Source organism: Dendrobates tinctorius, unplaced genomic scaffold (assembly GCF_039654945.1).
Source record: "Dendrobates tinctorius isolate UK_male_01 unplaced genomic scaffold, ASM3965494v1 ptg000021l, whole genome shotgun sequence".
Taxonomy (NCBI): Eukaryota; Metazoa; Chordata; class Amphibia; order Anura; family Dendrobatidae; genus Dendrobates; species Dendrobates tinctorius.
Window position 1 is genome coordinate 35,040,487 of NW_027361689.1, and position 23,098 is coordinate 35,063,584.

General features: G+C 42.1%; 1 protein-coding gene and 1 long non-coding RNA gene across 2 annotated transcripts; one reads left to right on the top strand and one right to left on the bottom strand.

Annotated features, from left to right (window-relative positions):
- Positions 1-313: 313 nt before the first annotated feature.
- On the bottom strand, positions 314-4,133 carry LOC141083735 (uncharacterized). The gene is made up of 3 exons (XR_012230812.1): positions 4,000-4,133; positions 3,735-3,850; positions 314-361 (listed from the first exon to the last, which is right to left on the bottom strand). It is a non-coding gene; the product is annotated as an uncharacterized lncRNA (long non-coding RNA).
- A 2,163-nt stretch (positions 4,134-6,296) lies between these two features.
- LOC141083756 (uncharacterized) lies at positions 6,297-16,605 on the top strand. The gene is made up of 3 exons (XM_073568123.1): positions 6,297-6,427; positions 14,771-15,178; positions 15,289-16,605. Exons 1-3 carry the CDS (start codon positions 6,297-6,299, stop codon positions 16,544-16,546), a joined length of 1,797 nt encoding a protein of 598 aa, XP_073424224.1. The 3' UTR covers positions 16,547-16,605.
- The last annotated feature ends 6,493 nt before the right edge of the window (positions 16,606-23,098 follow it).

Below are 23,098 nucleotides of genomic sequence, written 5' to 3' on the forward strand. Positions count from 1 at the left end.
GTCCAATAGGATAACTGCATGAGGGGAGAGAAGAGAACATCATAAATATTCATCCCAGAAATCCAGTAAATAAGAGCTCCTCATTTAGACCCCTTGGGCTCAGTGAGTCCAAATTAAAAATCCATCTGGACTCTGTTTGTAATAACAGCTTTCTGGGTGAACCCCCCCTATTGGATAATGATATTTTCTCCAATGCGACCACCATAGTACCAGCAATCTTACCAGCATGGTGGTTCAAGAAATGGGCTGCCACAGATGTCAACACCTTGCCCTTGGTTTGATCAATACGTGCCAGGTTGTTTGTTGAAAAATGCTTCTGGATCCTCCGGCGTAATTCCTGAGAAGTTTGACCAACGTAAACCTGATGACATGGACAGATTAATGCATAAACCACATAAGTAGTTTTGCAGTTCATACAGTGGGGAAAAAAAGTATTTAGTCAGTCAGCAATAGTGCAAGTTCCACCACTTAAAAAGATGAGAGGCGTCTGTAATTTACATCATAGGTAGACCTCAACTATGGGAGACAAACTGAGGAAAAAAAATCCAGAAAATCACATTGTCTGTTTTTTTTTCATTTTATTTGCATATTATGGTGGAAAATAAGTATTTGGTCAGAAACAAAATTTCATCTCAATACTTTGTGATATATCCTTTGTTGGCAATGACAGAGGTCAAACATTTTCTGTAAGTCTTCACAAGGTTGCCACACACTGTTGTTGGTATGTTGGCCCATTCCTCCATGCAGATCTCCTCTAGAGCAGTGATGTTTTTGGCTTTTCGCTTGACAACACGGACTTTCAACTCCCTCCAAAGGTTTTCTATAGGGTTAAGATCTGGAGACTGGCTAGGCCACTCCAGGACCTTGAAATGCTTCTTACGAAGCCACTCCTTCGTTGCCCTGGTGGTGTGCTTTGGATCATTGTCATGTTGAAAGACCCAGCCACGTTTCATCTTCAATGCCCTTGCTGATGGAAGGAGGTTTGCACTCAAAATCTCACGATACATGGCCCCATTCATTCTTTCATGTACCTGGATCAGTCGTCCTGGCCCCTTTGCAGTGAAACAGCCCCAAAGCATGATGGTTCCACCACCATGCTTTACAGTAGGTATGGTGTTTGATGGATGCAACTCAGTATTCTTTTTCCTCCAAACACGACAAGTTGTGTTTCTACCAAACAGTTCCAGTTTGGTTTCATCAGACCATAGGACATTCTCCCAAAACTCCTCTGGATCATCCAAATGCTCTCTAGCAAACTTCAGACGGGCCCGGACATGTACAGGCTTAAGCAGTGGGACACGTCTGGCACTGCAGGATCTGAGTCCATGGTGGCATAGTGTGTTACTTATGGTAGGCCTTGTTACATTGGTCCCAGCTCTCTGCAGTTCATTCACTAGGTCCCCCCGCGTGGTTCTGGGATTTTTGCTCACCGTTCTTGTGATCATTCTGACCCCACGGGGTGGGATTTTGCGTGGAGCACCAGATCGAGGGAGATTATCAGTGGTCTTGTATGTCTTCCATTTTCTAATTATTGCTCCCACAGTTGATTTCTTCACTCCAAGCTGGTTGGCTATTTAAGATTCAGTCTTCCCAGCCTGGTGCAGGGCTACAATTTTGTTTCTGGTGTCCTTTGACAGCTCTTTGGTCTTCACCATAGTGGAGTTTGGAGTCAGACTGTTTGAGGGTGTGCACAGGTGTCTTTTAATACTGATAACAAGTTTAAACAGGTGCCATTACTACAGGTAGTGAGTGGAGGAAAGAGGAGACTCTTAAAGAAGAAGTTACAGGTCTGTGAGAGCCAGAAATCTTGATTGCTTGTTTCTGACCAAATACTTATTTTCCACCATAATATGCAAATAAAATGAAAAAAAAACAGACAATGTGATTTTCTGGATTTTTTTTTCTCAGTTTGTCTCCCATAGTTGAGGTCTACCTATGATGTAAATTACAGACGCCTCTCATCTTTTTAAGTGGTGGAACTTGCACTATTGCTGACTGACTAAATACTTTTTTGCCCCACTGTATATGACCTTAACCTATGTCTAGTGCCGTCTTTTGGGTTCACAAAATAATCCCTGATGGAATGCATATGGGGGCATATGGTACAATTGCCACATGCAAATGAGCCCCTAAGCATTATTCCCCTTTCCAACCCAATTACTGGTCTCATATAGTGACTTTTTGTTAAAATATCCTTAAAGTTTGGAGCCCTCCTTGCTGTTATACAGGGCCGTTCCGGCACCAGAGCAGACGTCTGCAAGTCCGTTGTAAGAATACCCCAATGTCTCCCAATCACTTCTCTCACCTGTGACCACTGACTATTATATTGCGTAATGAACCGGGGCATCACACTCCGAATCTTGTCACAAGTAACCAGGAGAGAGTCCTGCGTAGTACCATTCGCTCGCTGATAAGCTCGTGAAATGCTACCCCGAGGATAGTTTCTCTTCCTGAAGCACTTCGTTAATTGTGCAGCCTCCTCACGAAACACTACCTCCGATGTGCAATTTCTTCGTACTCTCAAAAATTGCCCTATGGGCACCCCATTTCTCGTATGGGCTGGATGAAAACTTGTATAGTCCAAAAGGTTATTTGTAGCAGTGGGTTTTCTAAATAGTCTTGTAGAGATGCCCCCATTGATATTAGAGACCGTAAGATCCAAGAAGTTAACTGAAACAGAGGACACAGTATAAGTGAGCACAATGTTGTATGGATTGGAATTCAATAATCCCATATAGATATCACATTCCTCTACCGTACCAGTCCAAATGAAAAAAATATCGTCGATAAAGCGCGACCAAAGTCGCACTTTATCTCTGAACATTTGTGTCACATATACCCGAGTGGCCTCCCACCATCCGAGAAACAAATTAGCCAAAACCGGGGCACATCTGGCCCCCATAGCCACACCGGAGGTCTGGAGAAAATAAGACCTGTCAAAAAGGAAGAAATTATGCTTCATCACAAAACCTAACAGATCCACAATGAATGAATCGTGCATTCTATCCGAATGAACTATCTGATCAAAAAAATACAGTACTGCAGTGATGCCATCAGAATGGTCAATATTAGAGTAAAGCGATTCTACATCGCAAGTGACCAACAAGGCCCCAGGGGGTAGAGTAACATCACGATGTTTCCTAATAAAATGAGAGGTATCCTGTATATAGGATGGTAACGTATTCACCATCGGTTGAAGGAAATAGTCCACATAGATAGAGGCCTTTTCGCATAAGCTGCCTATACTGGCAACTATAGGTCGGCCCGGAGGCCTAATAAGATCCTTATGGACCTTCGGCAACATGTAAAAGGTAGGAGTGATTGGATGTTCAACCCACAAAAATTCCATCTCCTTCTTGTTAATAATACCCAACTCAAAAGCCCTATCTAGTAGTCTCTTGAATTTAATAGAGAAGGGTCCAGTAGGATCTGACGGTAATCTTTTGTAGAATTGAACATTATCCAATTGGCGGTGCGCCTCTTCCTGATATAATTCATGCGGCCACAACACCACATTTCCACCTTTATCAGCCTCCTTAATCAAAAACAATTTGTTAGATTTTAAATTATCCACAGCCAGTCTTTCCCCCGCATGTAGATTATCCACGTGACGTGATCTAGCAGGAATGGCCAAAAATCTTTTTTGACCAACTCAAAAAAAACCCTCACAGCTGGAACCAAGGAAAAAGACGGGGCTACCATTGATTTATTTTTATAAGGAAATCGGTTTTTACCATGTGTCGTGTCCTCCTGTAAAAGATCCAATAGATCCTGTAACACCTGACGATCCGTTTGATCCAAACCATCCACCATCCGTGGCTTGTTATGTAAAACCTGAAGAATTAATTGTCTGCAAAAAATATAAAGGTCCTTATCCAAAGTGAACTTATCCATACCTATAACAGGCGAAAAAGTCAAACCCCTCTGTAACACAGAAATTTCCAAAGGTGAAAGGTTATATTGAGATAGGTTAATGATTTGAAGCACATTCTCCTGTACCTGTATCTCCGTAGTCCCATCCTCCACGACAACCTCCTCATCTACTTGCGAAAATTCCTGTACTGATTGTACTGTGGGGGCCTGCGTCCCCTGAAGCGGGTGTTTCTTGTGAACATCCTCCCGCCTGCGACGGCCCCTTCTTGTCCGATTTCGGCCTCGCTCTCGGCTGAAGATAAAAAATCACTACCCGATGTATAATCAGGTTTACGGGCCAACTCCACAGTTCTCTCTGGGGCCCTATCCATAGGGGCCTTACGTCTAATATTCCCTTTGTGTTTCCATTGGAATACCTGCTTCTCCTCAAAATCTCTACGATCTCTGTGAAATTTGGATTTTTTCTTATGGGTAATATCCCTATCATATCTGTCCAAAGTCTCTTTGAGCCTGGTTTTAAAAGGCAATACTTGGGTCACTTCATCAAAAGCACTCAGTTTAGTATCTAATTCTTTAATCTGTTTTTTAACCGAGACCAATAGCTCCCTATCATGTTCCAACAACATATTCATAATAATACCTGAGCATCGTAAAAGTCCCTTCTCCCATGTGGCACGAAAGTCCAAAGAGGGTTCCCATGCCGGATATATAGAAACCCTAAGGCCTCTTGGCACAATGTTGGATTTAATATATTCCTCCAAGGACCGAATGTTCCACCACAACCTGATGCCTAATTTATGTGCTGCTATCAACTCTGCAGTCACACTAGCAAATTCTGAACTAGGCATATAACTATTAGAAGTGGAAAAAATATCTGAGGACTGCGCCCTCCATGCTGCCTCTCTCGTATCCCAATCCATCCGGGAAGAACCACAGTAAGGACGGCTGAAATAAAACAACAATAAATTAAAAAAATATATAATACCCTTGCACAATGCATCAACCAAATAATAATGATATTAATGGTAAACGCCTAGAGCATACAATAATGTTCCAGGCCAATAATAAGGCCACAAGAAGGGCCGGCAAAGAACCGACCAAAACCAATTATATATAACAAAAATGGGGCGCACCAACTGTACCAATCACAAATATATAAATAAAGGTTTAGGTGCAGCAACAGTGGAATAATAAACATGAGAAGAGAAGAAAAAGAACCACTGCAAATAGCGCACAATGAACCAGTACAAAAACAATGTTTTATTGATGCAGCAATACAATTAAAAACATAATAAAAACATATGAAGCATCCCACAATATATAACAGTGAAGTATGGCATATCACAATTATAGATTATGCTGTAATAACCTGTATATCAACCATGTGGTCCAACCTCACAACAACCACCCCATAAACCTGCTCATGGAGACCAAGGGCCCTAATATTGCACAATCGCTGCATGAAATAATTCCATGCATGTGTCCCTAAATATTCACTGGTTAGGGCACACAGGCCATAATAAGCCAACAGCAATATGGCCAATGCCCACAATCCAATATTCAATTGTACCACACAAAAATTACTCCAGAGCAACCAATAATAAGGTCGCAGTGAAAATACAGCTATAACCAAGTGGGTGCTACACCCAGGATCATACCCCACGCGTATCGCCGCAACCCATGCGGCTTCATCAGGGGAAGTACACTGATCATGATCCAACAGCCTTATATACCTTACTAAGACTCAAATGACCCGCACATGCACCACAGGTGAACTGCCCCCATCCAAAAGTTCCAATCACTACAAAAAGACCGGCGTCCTGGTAACTGAAGGAACATGGCCGCCGCGCATGCGCAATGAGCTGTGTGAGGAGTGTTGATAAAACAGGGGGAAAAAAAAAAACCCTTCAAAAAATTTTTCTTTAAAAAAATTTCTTTTCTCTCCTTTTCGCACCTGCGTCCAGTGAGACACATGGAGTTCTCCCCTGGAACGCAAGCCTCACGCCCCCACATGCTGGCCAAAGAAGTCAATCAAGGTCAGCACCGAGCGGTAACCCACACCCGGGCGCGAGGCTGCAGCTCCAACGACACACAGTGCTCACAAGAGCATGCAACATGAAGAACAGACACAACAATGAGACAGACAAACACATAGGGAGGGGGTCACAACATGAAAAGGAGCCATAAGCTAATTAGGGTTAATGTGAAGCATGAACACCGGTACATGTCATAAAAGACATTAAAAATATAACAATGGCTACCTATCCCCAGGTCCAACCCAATGGTCCCCATGAGCTCAAACCTAGGGATCCACCATATTATTCCAAGGTCACAATATACAATAGAACTAGATAGAAAATCCATAAAGGGATTAATGTCCCAAACAATGTATAAGGTAAAACCTCACAGCCAAAAATGATAATATGATGATAAAACCCCCCTCACATCAGACTCCTACTATACAGAAAACAGAAGATAATGATAAGGAATATCTCAAAGAGACTACAGAGACATCGTGTAAACCTATCAATTACAACCATATGAATCAGTACAGGTACAACTTTATTCAGATTTTAGTTACATATAAGAGAAGGTTATTACAGCATAATCTATAATTGTGATATGCCATACTTCACTGTTATATATTGTGGGATGCTTCATATGTTTTTATTATGTTTTTAATTGTATTGCTGCATCAATAAAACATTGTTTTTGTAGTGGTTCAGTGTGCGCTATTTGCAGTGGTTCTTTTTCTTCTCTTCTCATGTTTATTATTACACTGTTGCTGCACCTAAACCTTCATTTATATATTTGTGATTGGTACAGTTGGTGCGCCCCATTTTTGTGTCACATAACAAGAGAACTTCCAAAATATTCCGAAATCTGATAAATGTGCGGAAATTCACCAGTCTTCTGTCTGGATGTAACACGAAGATCTGACTCAGCGCTAAATATCAGACAGATTTGCTTTTGTTGAGGATTCTATGTAGAATAACTGTCGGACACCAGGGGGCGCTGTAACCAGCACTATACATGTACAGATCGACATCGCTAGAGACTACAGAGGAGCAGATTGTGTTTGCAGACCCCTGGTCCAGTTACTCTGAGGCTGTGAAATGACAGCCCCCCGAACCTCCCCCTACCTGCCGCTGCTCCCAGATTTGTAGGCTCCGCACGTTTCCAAAGATGCATATCTAATGCTGGCAGGTGGAAGGAGGTTCGCATAGTATCAGTATTATGCAGGCACTGAATGGTAGTATTATGTGTGCTCTGTATGGTAGTATAATGTGTGCTCTGTATGGTAATATTATGTGAGTGCTGTATGGTAATATTATGTGGGCTCTGTATGGTAGTATAATGTGTGCTCTGTATGGTAGTATTATGGAGCTGGGTGCTGTATGTAGTATTATTTGAGCGCTTTATGCCAGTTTTATGTGGGCTCTGTATGGTTGTATTATGTGGGCTCTGTATGGTAGTATTATGTGGGCTCTGTATGGTAGTATGTGGGCTCTGTATGGTAATATTATGTGGGTGCTGTATGGTAGTATTATGTGGGCTCTGTATGGTAATATTATGTGGGTGCTGTATGGTAGTATTATGTGGGCTCTGTATGGTAGTATAATGTGTGCTCTGTATGGTAGTATTATGGAGCTGGGTGCTGTATGTAGTATTATTTGAGCGCTTTATGCTAGTTTTATGTGGGCTCTGTATGGTAGTATTATGTGGGCTCTGTATGGTAATATTATGTGGGTATTGTATGGTAGTATTATGTGGGTGCTGTATGGTAGTATTATGTGGGCTCTGTATGGTAATATTATGTGGGTGCTGTATGGTAGTATTATGTGGGTGCTGTATGGTAGTATTATGTGGGTGCTGTATGGTAGTATTATGTGGGCTCTGTATGGTTGTATCATGTGGGCTCTGTATGGTAGTATTATGTGGGTGCTGTATGGTAGTATTATGTGGGCTCTGTATGGTAATATTATGAGGGCTCTGTATGGTAATATTATGTGAGAGCTGTAAGGTAATATTATGAGGGCTCTATATAGTAGTGTTATCTGTGCTCTGTATGGTAGTATGGGGCTGGGTGCTGTATGTAGTATTATTTGTGCGCTTTATGCTAGTATTATGTGGGCTCTGTATGGTTGTATTATGTGGGCACTGTATGGTTGTATTATGTGGGCTCTGTATGTTAATATTATGGGGGCTCTGTATGGTAGTATTATGTTTTCTCTGTATGGTTTTATTATGTGGGCTCTGTATAGTAATATTATGTGTGCGCTGAATGGTAGTATTATGTGGGCTCTGTATGGTAATATTATGGGGGCTGTGTATAGTTGTATTATGTGGGCTCTGTATGGTTGTATCATGTGGGCGCTGTATGGTAATATTATGTGGGCTCTGTATGGTTTTATTATGTGGGCTCTGTATGCTAGTATTATGTGGGCTCTGTATGGTTGTATTTTGTGGGCTCTGTATGTTTGTATTATGTGGGCTCTGTATGGTAATATTATGGGGGCTGTGTATAGTTGTATTATGTGGGCTCTGTATGGTAATATTATGTGGGCTCTGTATGGTTGTATTATGTGGGCTCTGTATGGTAATATTACGTGGGCCCTATTTGGTAGTATTATGCTAGCACTTTGTAGCAGTATTTGTTATGAACTGAACTTAACCCATTATATTGTGGACATTTATAAACAGTCCTACCTATAATTGCTCCAACACCACAGTGCTATACCATACTGTCTGTATAAGGCTATGTGCACACGGTGCGGATCCTCCTGCAGATTTTTCCGTGCGGATTTTACTAAATCCTCAGTTTAATGACCTGGATTTTTCCTGCGGATTTCTTCCTTTTTTTTTGCGGTTTTACTGCCGTTTTTATGCGGTTTTACACTGCGGTTTTCCACCTGTGGATTTGTAGAATGGAGCAGGTGGAAAACTGCAGCAAAACCGCACAAAAGAAGTGACATGCTGCTTTTTATTTCCGCACAAAAACCGGGCGGAGAAATCCGCAGCGTGTGCACAGCGGTTTTTTTTACATAGGCTATAATGGTACTGTACATCACCTGCAGTACTGCAGCGGCGAATCCGCAGTAGGAACCGCACCGTGTGCACAGACCCTAATGTTTCCACTCCAGGACCTGTCTCCTATAAAACTTATATTTTAAGATTCATCAGTTTTTGACCCACATTCTTTTGCTGTTGTAGTTTATAAGCCTGTAGCTTCCAGCTCCACCATTTTTTGAAAGGGAGTGCAGCTTATCTTGGAGTTGGTGAAGCTGAGCGCATTTGAAAAATTCATCATAATTTAGAGCACAAAAGTCATTACTGCTGCAGCCAATCAGTGAGCTCAGCGGCTCGTGCTGTCTACCCAGGTAGCGCTCATGCAGTTGTAGGGGATGTACCTCAGTGGTAGAGCGCATGCTTTGCATGTATGATCCCCTGGGTTCAATCCCTGGCATAAAGAACCTTATAACATCTAAATTCAGAAATCTGAAAAAATGTGAGTAACATTCCCTGGTCATCTGTCTGGATGTAGCACAAGGATCAGACTCACTATTAAGTATCAGAACAACTAATTTTTAAGAATTATGTGTCAGACACTTGGGGCCGGTGTAATCAGAACATAGCGGATGAAAAATTATATACTTTCAAAGTATAAAAATGATTTTGTGATTTTTTTTCTCTAACACTCGAAAAAAAAAATTTTTTCACAATTCTCACAGGGATAAACATGCGATCCTGTGATTGCACTGATAATGCACAGTACTACTTATGTACTGCTGTGCACTAACCTGTCAGTGTTTAGCTGCAGCCTATCGGGGATCTGATAGAATAATGTATAGGGCAAGAACAGAGGTCAAAGTTAGGACTTTGGTTACCGTAAGAATCCAAGCGGGGGGGTGCTGACAGAGGGAGCGACCTTCAGCTGTCGAGCTCCTTAGATACCTCAATCACTATTGATAACAGCATCTGAGGAGTTAAAGTGCTGGGATCGGAGATAGGTCTGGTCCCAGCACACACAGAAGGAGATCACCTGTGTATAACCACTGACTCTTGCTGCAGATGGTCACAACTTTTGTGCCCGTGCCATCCCCCCAAAAATAAGATTTTTGAAAAAGAAGGATTCCCGGTGCACAACCTCAGCGTAAAATATGACCGTGCCATTATTAGCCTACAGGCTGCTTATATTAGTTGGATCTGGAGTTCTCTTTGCCTATTTATCATGAGATCTCAGTAAAAGATTCACTAAATCATAAAATTCTCTCTGCGTTCAGCCACCACTAGAGGGAGCTCCTAGCAAGTGATAACAGCTCCCACTGAACCCTGTGATAAATCAGTGAGCTCCCTCTAGTGGTGAGAGAATTGTGCAAAAGTGCTCAGAGAGGGGTTTCTGGGAATTAAAATTATTCCAAAAATCTCCAAATCAGAAATTTTTTTGTATGTTTTAAAATGTAGAAGGAAATCTGGATGAAGTGCCGCTGTGTTATGCAGATTAACACCCACCTGTCATGGTCGGAGATCTACCTATAAGATGCTACAGTCAGTAGGGATTGCAGCATTTTGGTGTTACAGAGTTGGGGTCCTCTTTCGTCCCACTGAACCCACAGCAGAGCAATTGTGGGGTGCTGAGCAGCTGTTAAGGAAGCTGCAGGTCTTATAAAGTCCACAAGAGGGCCTAAAATCTCTTCACACTGATTTGTAAAGACTTTTATCAATGGCAGCTGTTATAACCTGATATCATAAAACATCTGTTAGATTCACAGAACTCTTGCCTATAGTAGTATTTAAAAAATTAAAATGACAAAGGGAAAGTTAGGAGGTGTCAGGGTAATCAATATGATAAAATATAAAATGGAAAATTGTGGAGTGAATAAAAGATAATAACCCTGCGACCAAGAAGCCGGACTGAAGTAGTGACCACATAATTTTTCAATATTTTGGGCTTTTATGGAAAAGGTAAATCTTATTATCGATGAATTCTTTCGATTTTCTTATACTTAAAGGGATTGGTTCCCACTGTACATTGCTGTAGAGCGCCCCGATGGTGCCCGATACAAGAAGAAAGGTAACTTACCTACGGGATCAGGAGAGATGTCGCCTTTCAGCCGCCGCTGATTGTCTGCAGCCCATCAGGGGACATAAGCACCGCTACGAGACCATCAGGGGGCGCAGCGCTCAGAGATGTTCCCATCCGGGAGATGGGAATTAAAGTAGTTTTGCTTCGTCCCTAATGGTCCAGACTGTTGGAATATGATGTCATTTATGCTGCAGAATTATGAAAAAAGAAAAACGAATTGTGAGAAGCTCTATGATGGTAGATTCAGAGTCAGATTCTCGTCACGGATCGTTCTCAGAATTGAGATCACACATCAGTCAGTGTGTGCAGGGGATGTAGCTCGGTGGTAGAGCGCATGCTTTGCATGTATGAGGCCTCGGGCTCAATCCCCGGCATCTCTAGCTTTTGTGTCAAATAACAAGAAAACTTACAAAATATTCAAAAATCTGATAAATGCCACTGCCACTAGGAATTTTGGGGCACCCTGGAGACTCCGGACAGGCTCCACCCCAGCGTCGCCTCCACCCTCCAACTGTCCACAGTCAAAAGATTGTTTAAGCCGCTGCCACGACAAGGTAGACTTTTGGCCAGGACCTACTCTACTCTAACCTATTAAACATTTGTGAAAATATCCAATACAATTTAGGTATATTTTTATTTATTTTTTAATTTTTAAAATGACCAATAATATCACATACAGGGGACAAATACCAGCACACCATGATTAGACACCATATTACCACCACTTAGTGACCTATTCTACCACATACAAGGAACAAATACCCCCGAAGAAGCCAACACGAAATGCGCATTGGGGCTGCGTTCTTGTGGGTCCCTGACTGAGGCATTATGGGTAAGAGCAGAGTTTACACTATATTTTGGATTGTGGCTCTATACTAATTTACAGTCATGTGTTAAAGTTTTTAACTGATGGACTCAGTTATATTTCTGGATTCAAATTAGGTTTATTGTACTAACAGAAAATGTGCAATCTGCATTTAAACAAAATTTGACTGGTGCAAAAGTATGGGCACCCTTATCATTTTCTTGATTTGAACACTCCTAACTACTTTTTACTGACTTCCTGAAGCACTAAATTAGTTTTGTAACCTCATTGAGCTTTGCACTTCATAGCCAGGTGTATCAAATTCAAAGTCAGGGCAGCACGGTGGCTCAGTGGGTTCGAATCCCACCAAGGACAACATCTGGTTCAATCCCCGGCATCTCCAGCTTTTGTGTCAAATAACAAGAAAACTTACAAAATATTCAAAAATCTGATAAATGTCTTCTGTCTGGATGTAACACGAAGACCGGACTCAGCACTAAATATCAGACAGATTTGCTTTTGTTGAGAATTCTATGTAGAATAGCTGTCAGACACCAGGGGGCGCTGTAACCAGCACTATACATGTACAGACCGACATCGCTATAGACTACAGAGGAGCAGATTGTATTTGTAGACAGGGCTGCCACTAGGAATTTTGGGGCACCCTGGAGACTCCGGACAGGCTCCACCCCAGCGTCGCCTCCACCCTCGAACTGTCCACAGTCAAAAGATTGTTTAAGCCGCCGCCACGACAAGGTAGACTTTTGGCCAGTACCTACTCTACTCTAACCTATTAAACATTTGTGAAAATATCCAATACAATTTAGGTATATTTTTATTTATTTTTCAATTTTTAAAATGACCAATAATATCACATACAGGGGACAAATACCAGCGCACCATGACTAGACACCATATTACCACCACTTAGTGACCTATACTACCACATACAAGGAACAAATACCACCGCACCATGACCAGACCACATATTACCACCACAGTGACCGAATAATACCACATACAAGGAACAAATACCCCCGAAGAAGCCAACACGAAATGCGCGTTGGGGCTGCGTTCTTGTGGGTCCCTGACTGAGGCATTATGGGTAAGAGCAGAGTTTACACTATGTTTTGGATTGTGGCTCTATACTAATTTACAGTCATATGTTAAAGTTTTTAACTGATGGACTCAGTTATATTTCTGGTTTCAAATGAGGTTTATTGTACTAACAGAAAATGTGCAATCTGCATTTAAACAAAATTTGACTGGTGCAAAAGTATGGGCACCCTTATCATTTTCTTGATTTGAACACTCCTAACTACTTTTTACTGACTTCCTGAAGCACTAAGGCTGGTTTCACATTTGCGTTTTTTTGCGCTTGAAAAAACGCATACGTGCGCATGCGTTTTTTCCCCTATATTTAACACGGGTGCGCATACCTGCGCGCTGGCATCCGCACGTATGCGATTTTCATGCGCTGCGTTTTTTTGGGGTGTGCGTTTGTATTTCACAGACGCTACATGTTGCATTTTTTGGTCCTGGAAAAAAACGCATGCGCACGTATGCGCACGTTTTGCGCTAAAAATGGCCATTATAGCCTATGGATGCGCATACGTGCGCACTGGCATGCGCATGTATGCGTTTTTTTAGCGCTGCGTTTTTTTGGTGGTGTCCACTTGTTGTACTAGTTATAAACTTCTAAAGTCAAAAAAAAAAGTCTATATAAAGGAGGTGCCTGCCAAAACTCTTGCCACTACTACACTGACAGATTGGAGAGCAGACAGTCACCAAGGAACACATTATCAGCGCAAGAATGTGAGTATATTACATTATATGCCTGTCCTTTTAAATTATGTATGTACTAATGATTTTTATTATTTTTACATGCAGTATGTCTTCAGAATCCGAATATTCCCCATCGCGGCAGGAATTGGCGCAAGCAGACAGTGAGGTGATTATTTTCGTGCATCTGGTAAGTATATCTGCTGCTACTCCAAATCTCTTACGTTTTTTTCAACTTTTTTAAGACATCATCCTCATCATCTTCTGCGGACGGGACTTCTGAGGGCGAAGAGCAGGAGCAGCGAAGCCAAGTCCCGGTGGTGATACGGAATGTATGTATCAAATGATTTGTAATGTTCTTTATTTTTTATCTTCTATTTTTACTCTTTTTTTATGTTTCTTTTTTTTGTAACTTTTTATTCAATTTAAATTTGATTATTCTAATGAATGTGTTTTGTCTAGGTTCCACAACGGGATGAAGACGTCTACCTGGATAATGAGCAGCTCATCAGCCTGGTCCAGGAGCGTGCGCCGTTGTGGGACAGCCGTGACCGGCTGTACAAGGACAATGTGGTGACCCGGCGGCTATGGAATGAGGTGGCCGCAGCGTTGATGGATGGCTGGGACAGCGCCACAGCATCCTCCAAAAAGGCGTTTAGTGAGTATTTCCCTGCTCTGTATTGTGCCGCAGTGACTGTTGTCCTTGACGGCACTGTTGGGTTTCGTGCTAGGTATATTCTAGCAGGAAACCCAACAGTGTCATCGGGCTCTACAGTGACTGCTTTGAGTATTGTATTGCTATATTGTGCCGCAGTGACTGTTGTCCTTGACGGCACTGTTGGGTTTCGTGCTAGGTATATTCTAGCAGGAAACCCAACAGTGTCATCGGGCTCTACAGTGACTGCTTTGAGTATTGTATTGCTATATTGTGCCGCAGTGACTGTTGTCCTTGACGGCACTGTTGGGTTTCGTGCTAGGTATATTCTAGCAGGAAACCCAACAGTGTCATCGGGCTCTACAGTGACTGCTTTGAGTATTGTATTGCTATATTGTGCCGCAGTGACTGTTGTCCTTGACGGCACTGTTGGGTTTCGTGCTAGGTATATTCTAGCAGGAAACCCAACAGTGTCATTGGGCTCTACAGTGACTGCTTTGAGTATTGTATTGCTATATTGTGCCGCAGTGACTGTTGTCCTTGACGGCACTGTTGGGTTTCGTGCTAGGTATATTCTAGCAGGAAACCCAACAGTGTCATCGGGCTCTACAGTGACTGCTTTGAGTATTGTATTGCTATATTGTGCCGCAGTGACTGTTGTCCTTGACGGCACTGTTGGGTTTCATGCTAGGTATATTCTAGCAGGAAACCCAACAGTGTCATCGGGCTCTACAGTGACTGCTTTGAGTATTGTATTGCTATATTGTGCCGCAGTGACTGTTGTCCTTGACGGCACTGTTTTTTTTTTCCCAACAGTGGACAAAGTCCGAACACGTTGGCGTTCGATCAAGGACCGCTTCAACAGTGATGTTCGTGCTGAGGGCCAGGTTCGCAGTGGATCTGCGTCAAGGACCAGAACTAGATACCGTCACTATCACGCGTTGCAGTTCCTAAGACCGGTCCTTGCCACGAGATCGTAAGTATTATAAATTTTGGGTTTTTATTTTTATTAATCTGTGTTTTTCTAATCCACAGCTGATGCTTCTTGTAAAGGCATGGTAGTAATGATTTTCCTTTCTTCCACAGCACCTGGAGCAGCACCCTGCAACCTGGCCCTGGAGCGGTCCTTCCTCGGACGTCCTCTGACCCGTCCCAGCCATCCGACAGCCAGGAAGCACCTTGCAGGTCAGCCACACACACAGCTGGTGACCAGGAAGCTGGGCCATCAGGTGTTCCCCTGTCCCAGGTCTCTGCCACTGGTTATGCGGGCACTACCCGCCAGCGGCAGAGGGCCTTGGACAGGAATGTCTTGCCCAAGTTTATGCATTTGAGCGAGGCCTTTAATTCCAGCCTCAAGTCGCTGTCCTACAGAGTTGAAAGCGGTTTTGCACTCATGGAACGTGGTTTTAACCACTTTGAACACCGCTTCAATTCTGTAGAACAGCGCCTTGACCGTCTGGAGGCCGACCTCAACAGACCAGCACACCATTTTTTTAGTAAGATTGAAAAGGGCATGGCGGAACACCTTAGTCCTGAGCAACAGCTGAATGTGCTGCAGGCCTGCAACAATGCTTTCTTGCAGGCTATGCAGCATAATCGGTACGGTCAGCAGTCAGTGGTGTCATTTCCACCTGTGCCACCATTGACTCGCTTCACTTCACTACCGACTTGTGCTGCATACCACTGCACGGACACCTCTATTCAAAGCCAGGACACCCACCGTTACACCACCACAAGTCTGAGTGCAGCTGGTCACTTCACCGACACCACCAAGGCAAGCGCTGCTCCTGTCTGGAGCACCACCGCCACTCCCATGCATGCGTGGAGCTCAGCCACCACTAGGCAAACATGGAACAGCCCTGCCGCTACAACAACATGTAGTAGCCCTGCCACCACCATTCCGCAAACCTGGACCATCACTGCCGCCACCAGTCCTCCTGCAAGGACGAGCACTGCCAACCAAGAGCAGCAGCAGCAGCCACCTCAGCAGCAGCAGCAGCCACCTCAGCAGCAGCCACCTCAGCAGCAGCAGCAGCCACCCCAGCAGACGGGGGACCTACACTCAATATTTGCCCCAAGTTCAAGGCGAAATCCATCAAGGCGGGCATTGGGCCAAAGTCGGTCCAGGCACACAAGCCTACGGCGACATGCCATTACAACAAATGTACCTGAACAGATTTCCTCTCCTCCAAGTGTTCCTAGTTTAATTCCCTTAACTGGACTACCTTCCCCCACAAGTTTTGTTGCCCCTTCCCCTCAAACACCGTCTTCAACTGCAAGTGTTGCATATTCCCTGCACACCCCCAAATTGAAACCATCTGCCCCCAAACGCCGGAAAAAATAATTTTTTGGTTTATTTTTGTGATTAAAAATAAATTTACATTTGTGGTTCACCATTACAAAGTTTCATTAATGTTGTTTGCGCCGCTCACACACACTGATGGGTAAATACATGTTAAAAACCAACCCAAGGCCTAGTATAGTCATATGTGAAATAACACGGACTAGTATAGTCATACCAAGGCCTAGTGTAATAACTCGAGTTTTACCAACTTGGATCTGGTTTCATGAAAAACAAAAAGTTGAAACTTGTCTAAAAAATAAGTTTCTTTCTTAAAAAGTTTCACCAGTTTGTTTTTTGTGAAACAAGATGCTAGTTGGTAAAAATCGAGTTATTACAGTAGGCCTTGGTATGACTATACTAGGCCGTGGTATTTCACATGACTATACTAGTAGGCCCAAGGCCTACTATACTCATATTTGAAATACCACGGCCTAGTATAGTCATTCCAAGGCCTAGTGTAATAACTCTAGTTTTACCAACATGAATCTGGTTTCATGAAAAACAAACTGTTGAAACTTGTCAAGTTTCACCAGTTTGTTTTTCGTGAAACAAGATCCTAGTTGGTAAAAATCGAGTTATTACAGTAGGCCTTGGTATGACTATACTAGGCCGTGGTATTTCACATATGACTATACTAGTAGGCCCAAGGCCTACTATACTCATATTTTAAATACCACGGCCTAGTATAGTCATTCCAAGGCATAGTGTAATAACTCTAGAAACTTGTCTATTTATACACTACCACAATTTTAAATAAAAGTTGGAATTGAGCTGATTACATTCATCCACTCAATGCTGACTTGTATTCCCCATTGACTTTCATTGGGTGGGGTTGGGTTTTGAGGGTTGGGTTTTGAAAAAATCACATACTTTTTTTTCAACTAGTTTGACAATTTTCTCTTGAAAAAAATTGGTTTCCTGATTCATGGCCTGCAGCTTTGCTCGTTCCAATATATTTCACGCAGACTAGCAATGCTGCATTTTAACTCATATGTGTATTTACCTGCCCAGGTGTGTGAACATCAAAAAATTCAGTTATACATGGGAAGTTTTTTATTTAATTGGATTTTAAAAAATATAGTGCACTCAGTAATGGTATCAAATAAGGTTTTTTATTACCATAAACAAACAAAAACATTACACCATTTCATCTTGCCAGTGCACCCGTCCTACATCAGAAATAAAGTAGGCCGCAAATTGGTCCCTCATTTGGCCAACTTCAACGGATGACCTGAGAGTGTGCTGAGTGAATTCAGGCAATGGGTTAGGACCATCATCGTCCAGTTCAAAGGTCGGGTGCTCTTTAGCCATCACAAAGTTATGTAGAACCACACAGGCCTTCACCACCTCATCGACTGTTTCAAGTTTAAGATTAATGGCCGTGCCCAGAATTCGCCATCTGGAGACAAGAATCCCAAAAGCACACTCGACAGTTCTTCTGGCCCTGGTCAGCCTGTAATTAAATATTTTTTTGGTGTGGTCCAAGTCCCGGCTGGAGTAGGGTTTCAGTAAGTTTCCGCACATTTGAAAAGCCTCATCGCCAACCATTACAAAGGGCAGTGGCGGAGCTTCGGTGTGAGGAAGAGGCCGTGGCATAGGGAAATTAAATTGGTTGCCATACAACCTCCGGCCCATGTCTGAGTTTTTAAAAGCCTGTGAGTCATTACCACGGCCAAATGCTCCAATGTCCACTGCTACAAACATACATCCGGCATCCGCAATGGCCATGAGTACTATTGAAAAGTACTTTTTGTAATTATAGTACTCAGATCCAGTTCTTTTGGGTTTGATGATCCGTATGTGTTTACCATCAACAGCTCCCAAACAGTTGGGAAAATTGCATACTGTCCAGAATTTGTCAGCAATTTCCATCCACTTTTCAGTGGTGGGCAGGGGCAGAAATTCTGGACAAAGAACATTCCAGAGAGCCCGGCAGGTGTCAGCAACAATTCCAGACAAGGTAGAGATTCCAATACGGTACTGGAAGTGTAGTGAAGATAGGGTTTCTCCAGTCGCCAGGAATCTGTGAACAGACAAAGAAGTAAAATTAATATTTATGTATATTATTTTAAAAAACTATAAAATAAAATATTAGTACATTCACGAAAACTAATTACCCAAGGTTTTGAATACTAAATTTAAAAAAAAAACATCAGACCGCACCCCTTGGTTTAATATTACATACCGTAATGTCACCAGTAGCCGTTCCTCAGGAGGAATCGCACGACGGAGCTGTGTGTCCTGTCTCCGGATAGATTGTTGGACACGAGCAAGCAAATCCCTGAAACTTTCTTGGGACATCCGGATATAATCTATAAATTTCTCCGGGTTTGCCTGGAGCTCGCTGTAGAGGGTGTGGTATGCCCCACGGCTCTCCCGGAGTTCAACAATCGGATGTATCCACATACGCCGCCGCTGCCGTCTTCGCTCCCTCTCTCTCTTCCTTTGTTCATGGCAGGCAACTGCATACGCCTGAGCCATCGCGATGTCCAAATCCAAGTTGAAGTGAAAACTCTTCCAGCGCAGATCCATGGTCACGAGAAGAATCAAGCAAATGTGAAGAATACTGTAGACAGGGTCTATATATTAACATACCACACCCACAATGAAGTCCCATTGGTCTTGTGTGTTGTTGAATGTTTTTTTTTTCTTTTTTGGGGGGTTTTTCCAAAATCTGTAAAAAAACGCAAAGGCACAAAAAACGCATACAAACGCACAAAAACGCTGCGTTTTTTTCCTGCATGCGCATAAAAATGCTTGAAAGAAACGCAGCGTTTGTATGCATTTGTATGCGTTTTTTCAATGCGTTTTTTTGCGGGAAAAACGCGCTGCAAAAAAAAGCAAGTGTGAAACAGGCCTAAATTAGTTTTGTAACCTCATTGAGCTTTGAACTTCATAGCCAGGTGTATCAAATCATGAGAAAAGATATTTAAGGTGGCCACTTGCAAGTAGTTCTCCTATTTGATTCTCCTATGAAGAGTGGCATCATGAGCTCCTCAAAACAACTCTCAAATGATCTGAAAACAAAGATTATTCAACATAGCTTTTCATGGGAAGGATACAAAAAGTTGTCTCAGAGATTTAACCTGTCAGTTTCCACTGTGAGGAACATAGTAAGGAAATGGAAGAACACAGGTACAGTTCTTGTTAAGCCCAGAAGTGGCAGGCCAAGAAAAATCTCAGAAAGGCAGAGAAGAAGAATGGTGAGAACAGTCAAGGACAATCCACAGACCACCTCCAAAGACCTGCAGCATCATCTTGCTGCAGATGGTGTCACTGTGCATCGGTCAACAATACAGCGCACTTTGCACAAGGAGAAGCTGTATGGGACAGTGATGTGAAAGAAGCCGTTTCTGCAAGCACACCACAAACAGAGTCACCTGAGGTATGCAAAAGCACATTGGGACAAGCCAGTTACATTTTGGAAGAAGGTCCTGTGGACTGATGAAGTAAAGATTGAGTTGTTTGGTCATACAAAAAGGCGTTATGCATGGAGGCTAAAAAACACAGCATTCCAAGAAAAACACTTGCTACCCACAGTAAAATTTGGTGGAGGTTCCATCATGCTTTGGGGCTGTGTGGCCAATGCCGGAACCGGGAATCTTGTTAAAGTTGAGGGTCGCATGGATTCAACTCAGTATCAACAAATTCTTGACAATAATGTGCAAGAATCAGTGACGAAGTTGAAGTTACGCAGGGGATGGATATTTCAGCAAGACAATGATCCAAAACACCGCTCCAAATCTACTCAGGCATTCATGCAGAGGAACAATTACAGTGTTCTGGAATGGCCATCCCAGTCCCCAGACCTGAATATCATTGGACATCTGTGGGATGATTTGAAGCGGGCTGTACATGCTCGGCGACCATCAAACTTAACTGAACTAGAATTGTTTTGTAAACAGGAATGGTCACAAATACCTTCATCCAGGATCCAGGAACTAATTAATAGCTACAGAAAGCGACTAGAGGCTGTTATTTTTGCAAAAGGAGGATCTACAAAATATTAATGTAACTTTTATGTTGAGGTGCCCATACTTTTGCACCGGTCAAATTTTGTTTAAATGCAGATTGCACATTTTCTGTTAGTACAATAAACCTCATTTGAATCCAGAAATATAACTGAGTCCATCAGTTATTAGATATATGAAACTGAAATAGCTGTTGCAAAAACCAAAATTGTTATAAAGAAATAAGGTTAACATTAATAGGGGTGCCCAAACTTTAACATATGACTGTATGTGCGGGTTGTCTCTCATGGATACATTAGAGGGTATTTGAACCCTCAATAATGACTTTTTATTATCTGTGACCCAGCCATTGAGCAATAAAAGCACCTTAAAGCATATTGTGGGCTCCAACTCTGTGTATTAGTTGTTTCTATGTCTATAGAAATACATTGTATACAGCAGTGTATGTCTTTGTGCTTGCATTCTGAATGTGTGACCACCGCCTCACTTTACATAAAATTCTCATAGAGAATCTGATAACTTTAATAACAGTTGACTCCAGTCTTTGCGTTAGGCTGTGTTCACACGTTTGTGGTTTTTTTCTCGGATTTCTCAAAATATCCGCTCGAAGAACGCCTAAAAGAAGCTTCCCATTCATTTTAATGCATTTTGCACTTTTTGTGCATATTGATGCGGTCTTTTCTGCTCATTAATTTGAACTTGGGGGCCGCATTCCTTGAAGGACAAAGTTACATTTTTAGTGATACCGTTTTTTATTCTATACACCTTTTGAACATTTTTGCTGTGTTTTTTTAAAAAATGTTTAGAGCTTGGATGTGGCGATAACTACAATATGAGTGCACATTTGTTATGTCCCCTTATTGTAGTTATGTCCCCATACAGGTCCCCATATTGTAGATATGTCCCCATACAGGTCCCCAGATTGTAGTCATGTCTCTATATCCAGGTCCTCATATTGTAGTCATGTCCCCATATTGTTGTCATGTCCCCATCCAGGTCCCCATATTGTAGTCATGTCTCCATATCCAGGTTCTCATATTGATCAAGGGAGGGTGAACCAAAGAAATACAATCATAAGGTCCATAGGTACTGAAAAAATAAAATAACCTTATTGATCAAATTTCACAGACAAAGGTGGACAGGATAACAGGTGGGCAGATAAACAACCATGCACTGTGGAGGGCAGGTGCGACCAGCAATGTAATACAGTTAGAGGTCAAAAACATAGACCACGTTGGTATCAAATCCACTGTGGATCACGTAAAATAGTACATACTCTACATAGCCAAAAATTAGAAAGATAATTGAGTTAGATATCAATAAAGCACACAGGATAAGTGTGTATTCAACATATTTATACAGCTGACCAAAAATATAGAGTGTACTGGCCAATGTTACCTATTAATAGTACCTGGCAGAGAGTAGCAGTGGAAATAGCTGGTCAGTCTTTACACCCCGACGCACGTTTCGGATAAAAGACCTTCCTCAGGGAGCATGGAAGTGTCACCGATATGTGGGTTTAAAAAGGCAGAGGCCCGGAAGTCAATTAAGGCTGGAAGCCAGCAATTGTTGACGCGTCGTCACCCAGCAGCCAAACCAGAAACACATGAGGCCCCACGTGATCTGGCACCGGGTGCATCGCAGGCACAGAAGCAGATAGAGGATGGCGGCAGTAAGGAGGTGCACGCGCACTAGTATGCAACAGATGGAGGACCATATAAAGTACTGGCAAAACCGGGGTACATACAAATAAAAAAGAATATACATATCAGCAGCAAACTAGTGCATAAATATATATAAGGGCTGTCAATCAGCCATCAGAATTCACAATACCACAAAAAGTTAATATAATAAAACAAAATGATATAAATGCAAAAATTAATAAAGCACAAGGCTGCCAATCTGCCATCAGATGTTTAGATCCAAATATGATAGAAATTTATATAGGAAGCAACAATACATAATATCAAATACAATTACAGACGGGAGAGATACTGCTAAATCACCATATACAGTTAATATTTGGTTAGATAAATCCTAATTAAAATGTACAATGCAATGGATCAACCACGAAGGAAAAAGACAAAAATATTATAGCAGCTATTACTGGTTATATTGAATATATAGACTCCATACTTGTATATAACATATAAGCACTTGCAGATTATATCAGGATGGATATTGTATATAGAATATAAGGAAAGGACACAAAAATGCCTCGATACACAATAAATATTCTATATTCAAGCATTAACCGAAAATCAGTGTATACAGTGCAGTCAGTCAACCCCCAAACATGTTACAGTATATATTATTATATTATCATGAAAAAAATTTGTAAAAAAGTTTTTTTACATTCTTACGGAGGCGACCTGAATACACAATATCCACCCAAAGAGTTATTAGATACCTCATCAAAATTGTCAATATACAAGGACAGAAGAAAACCATATATATATATACAGCTCTGGCAGAAATTAGGAGACCACTGCACAGTGTTATAGAAATCAGCTTCTCTACATGTCTGACAGCCATTCCATTCCACTGTCAGTTGAATTCCAACCAGAGCACACCTCATTCT

Coding starts and splice junctions, on each gene's coding strand:
- LOC141083756 (XM_073568123.1), top strand. CDS start 6,297: ATGATGATAAAACCCCCCTCACATCAGACTCCTACTATACAGAAAACA. Junction 6,428..14,770: donor AACCATATGAATCAGTACAG/GTACAACTTTAT, acceptor GTTTCGTGCTAG/GTATATTCTAGCAGGAAACC. Junction 15,179..15,288: donor CCGGTCCTTGCCACGAGATC/GTAAGTATTATA, acceptor TTTCTTCCACAG/CACCTGGAGCAGCACCCTGC.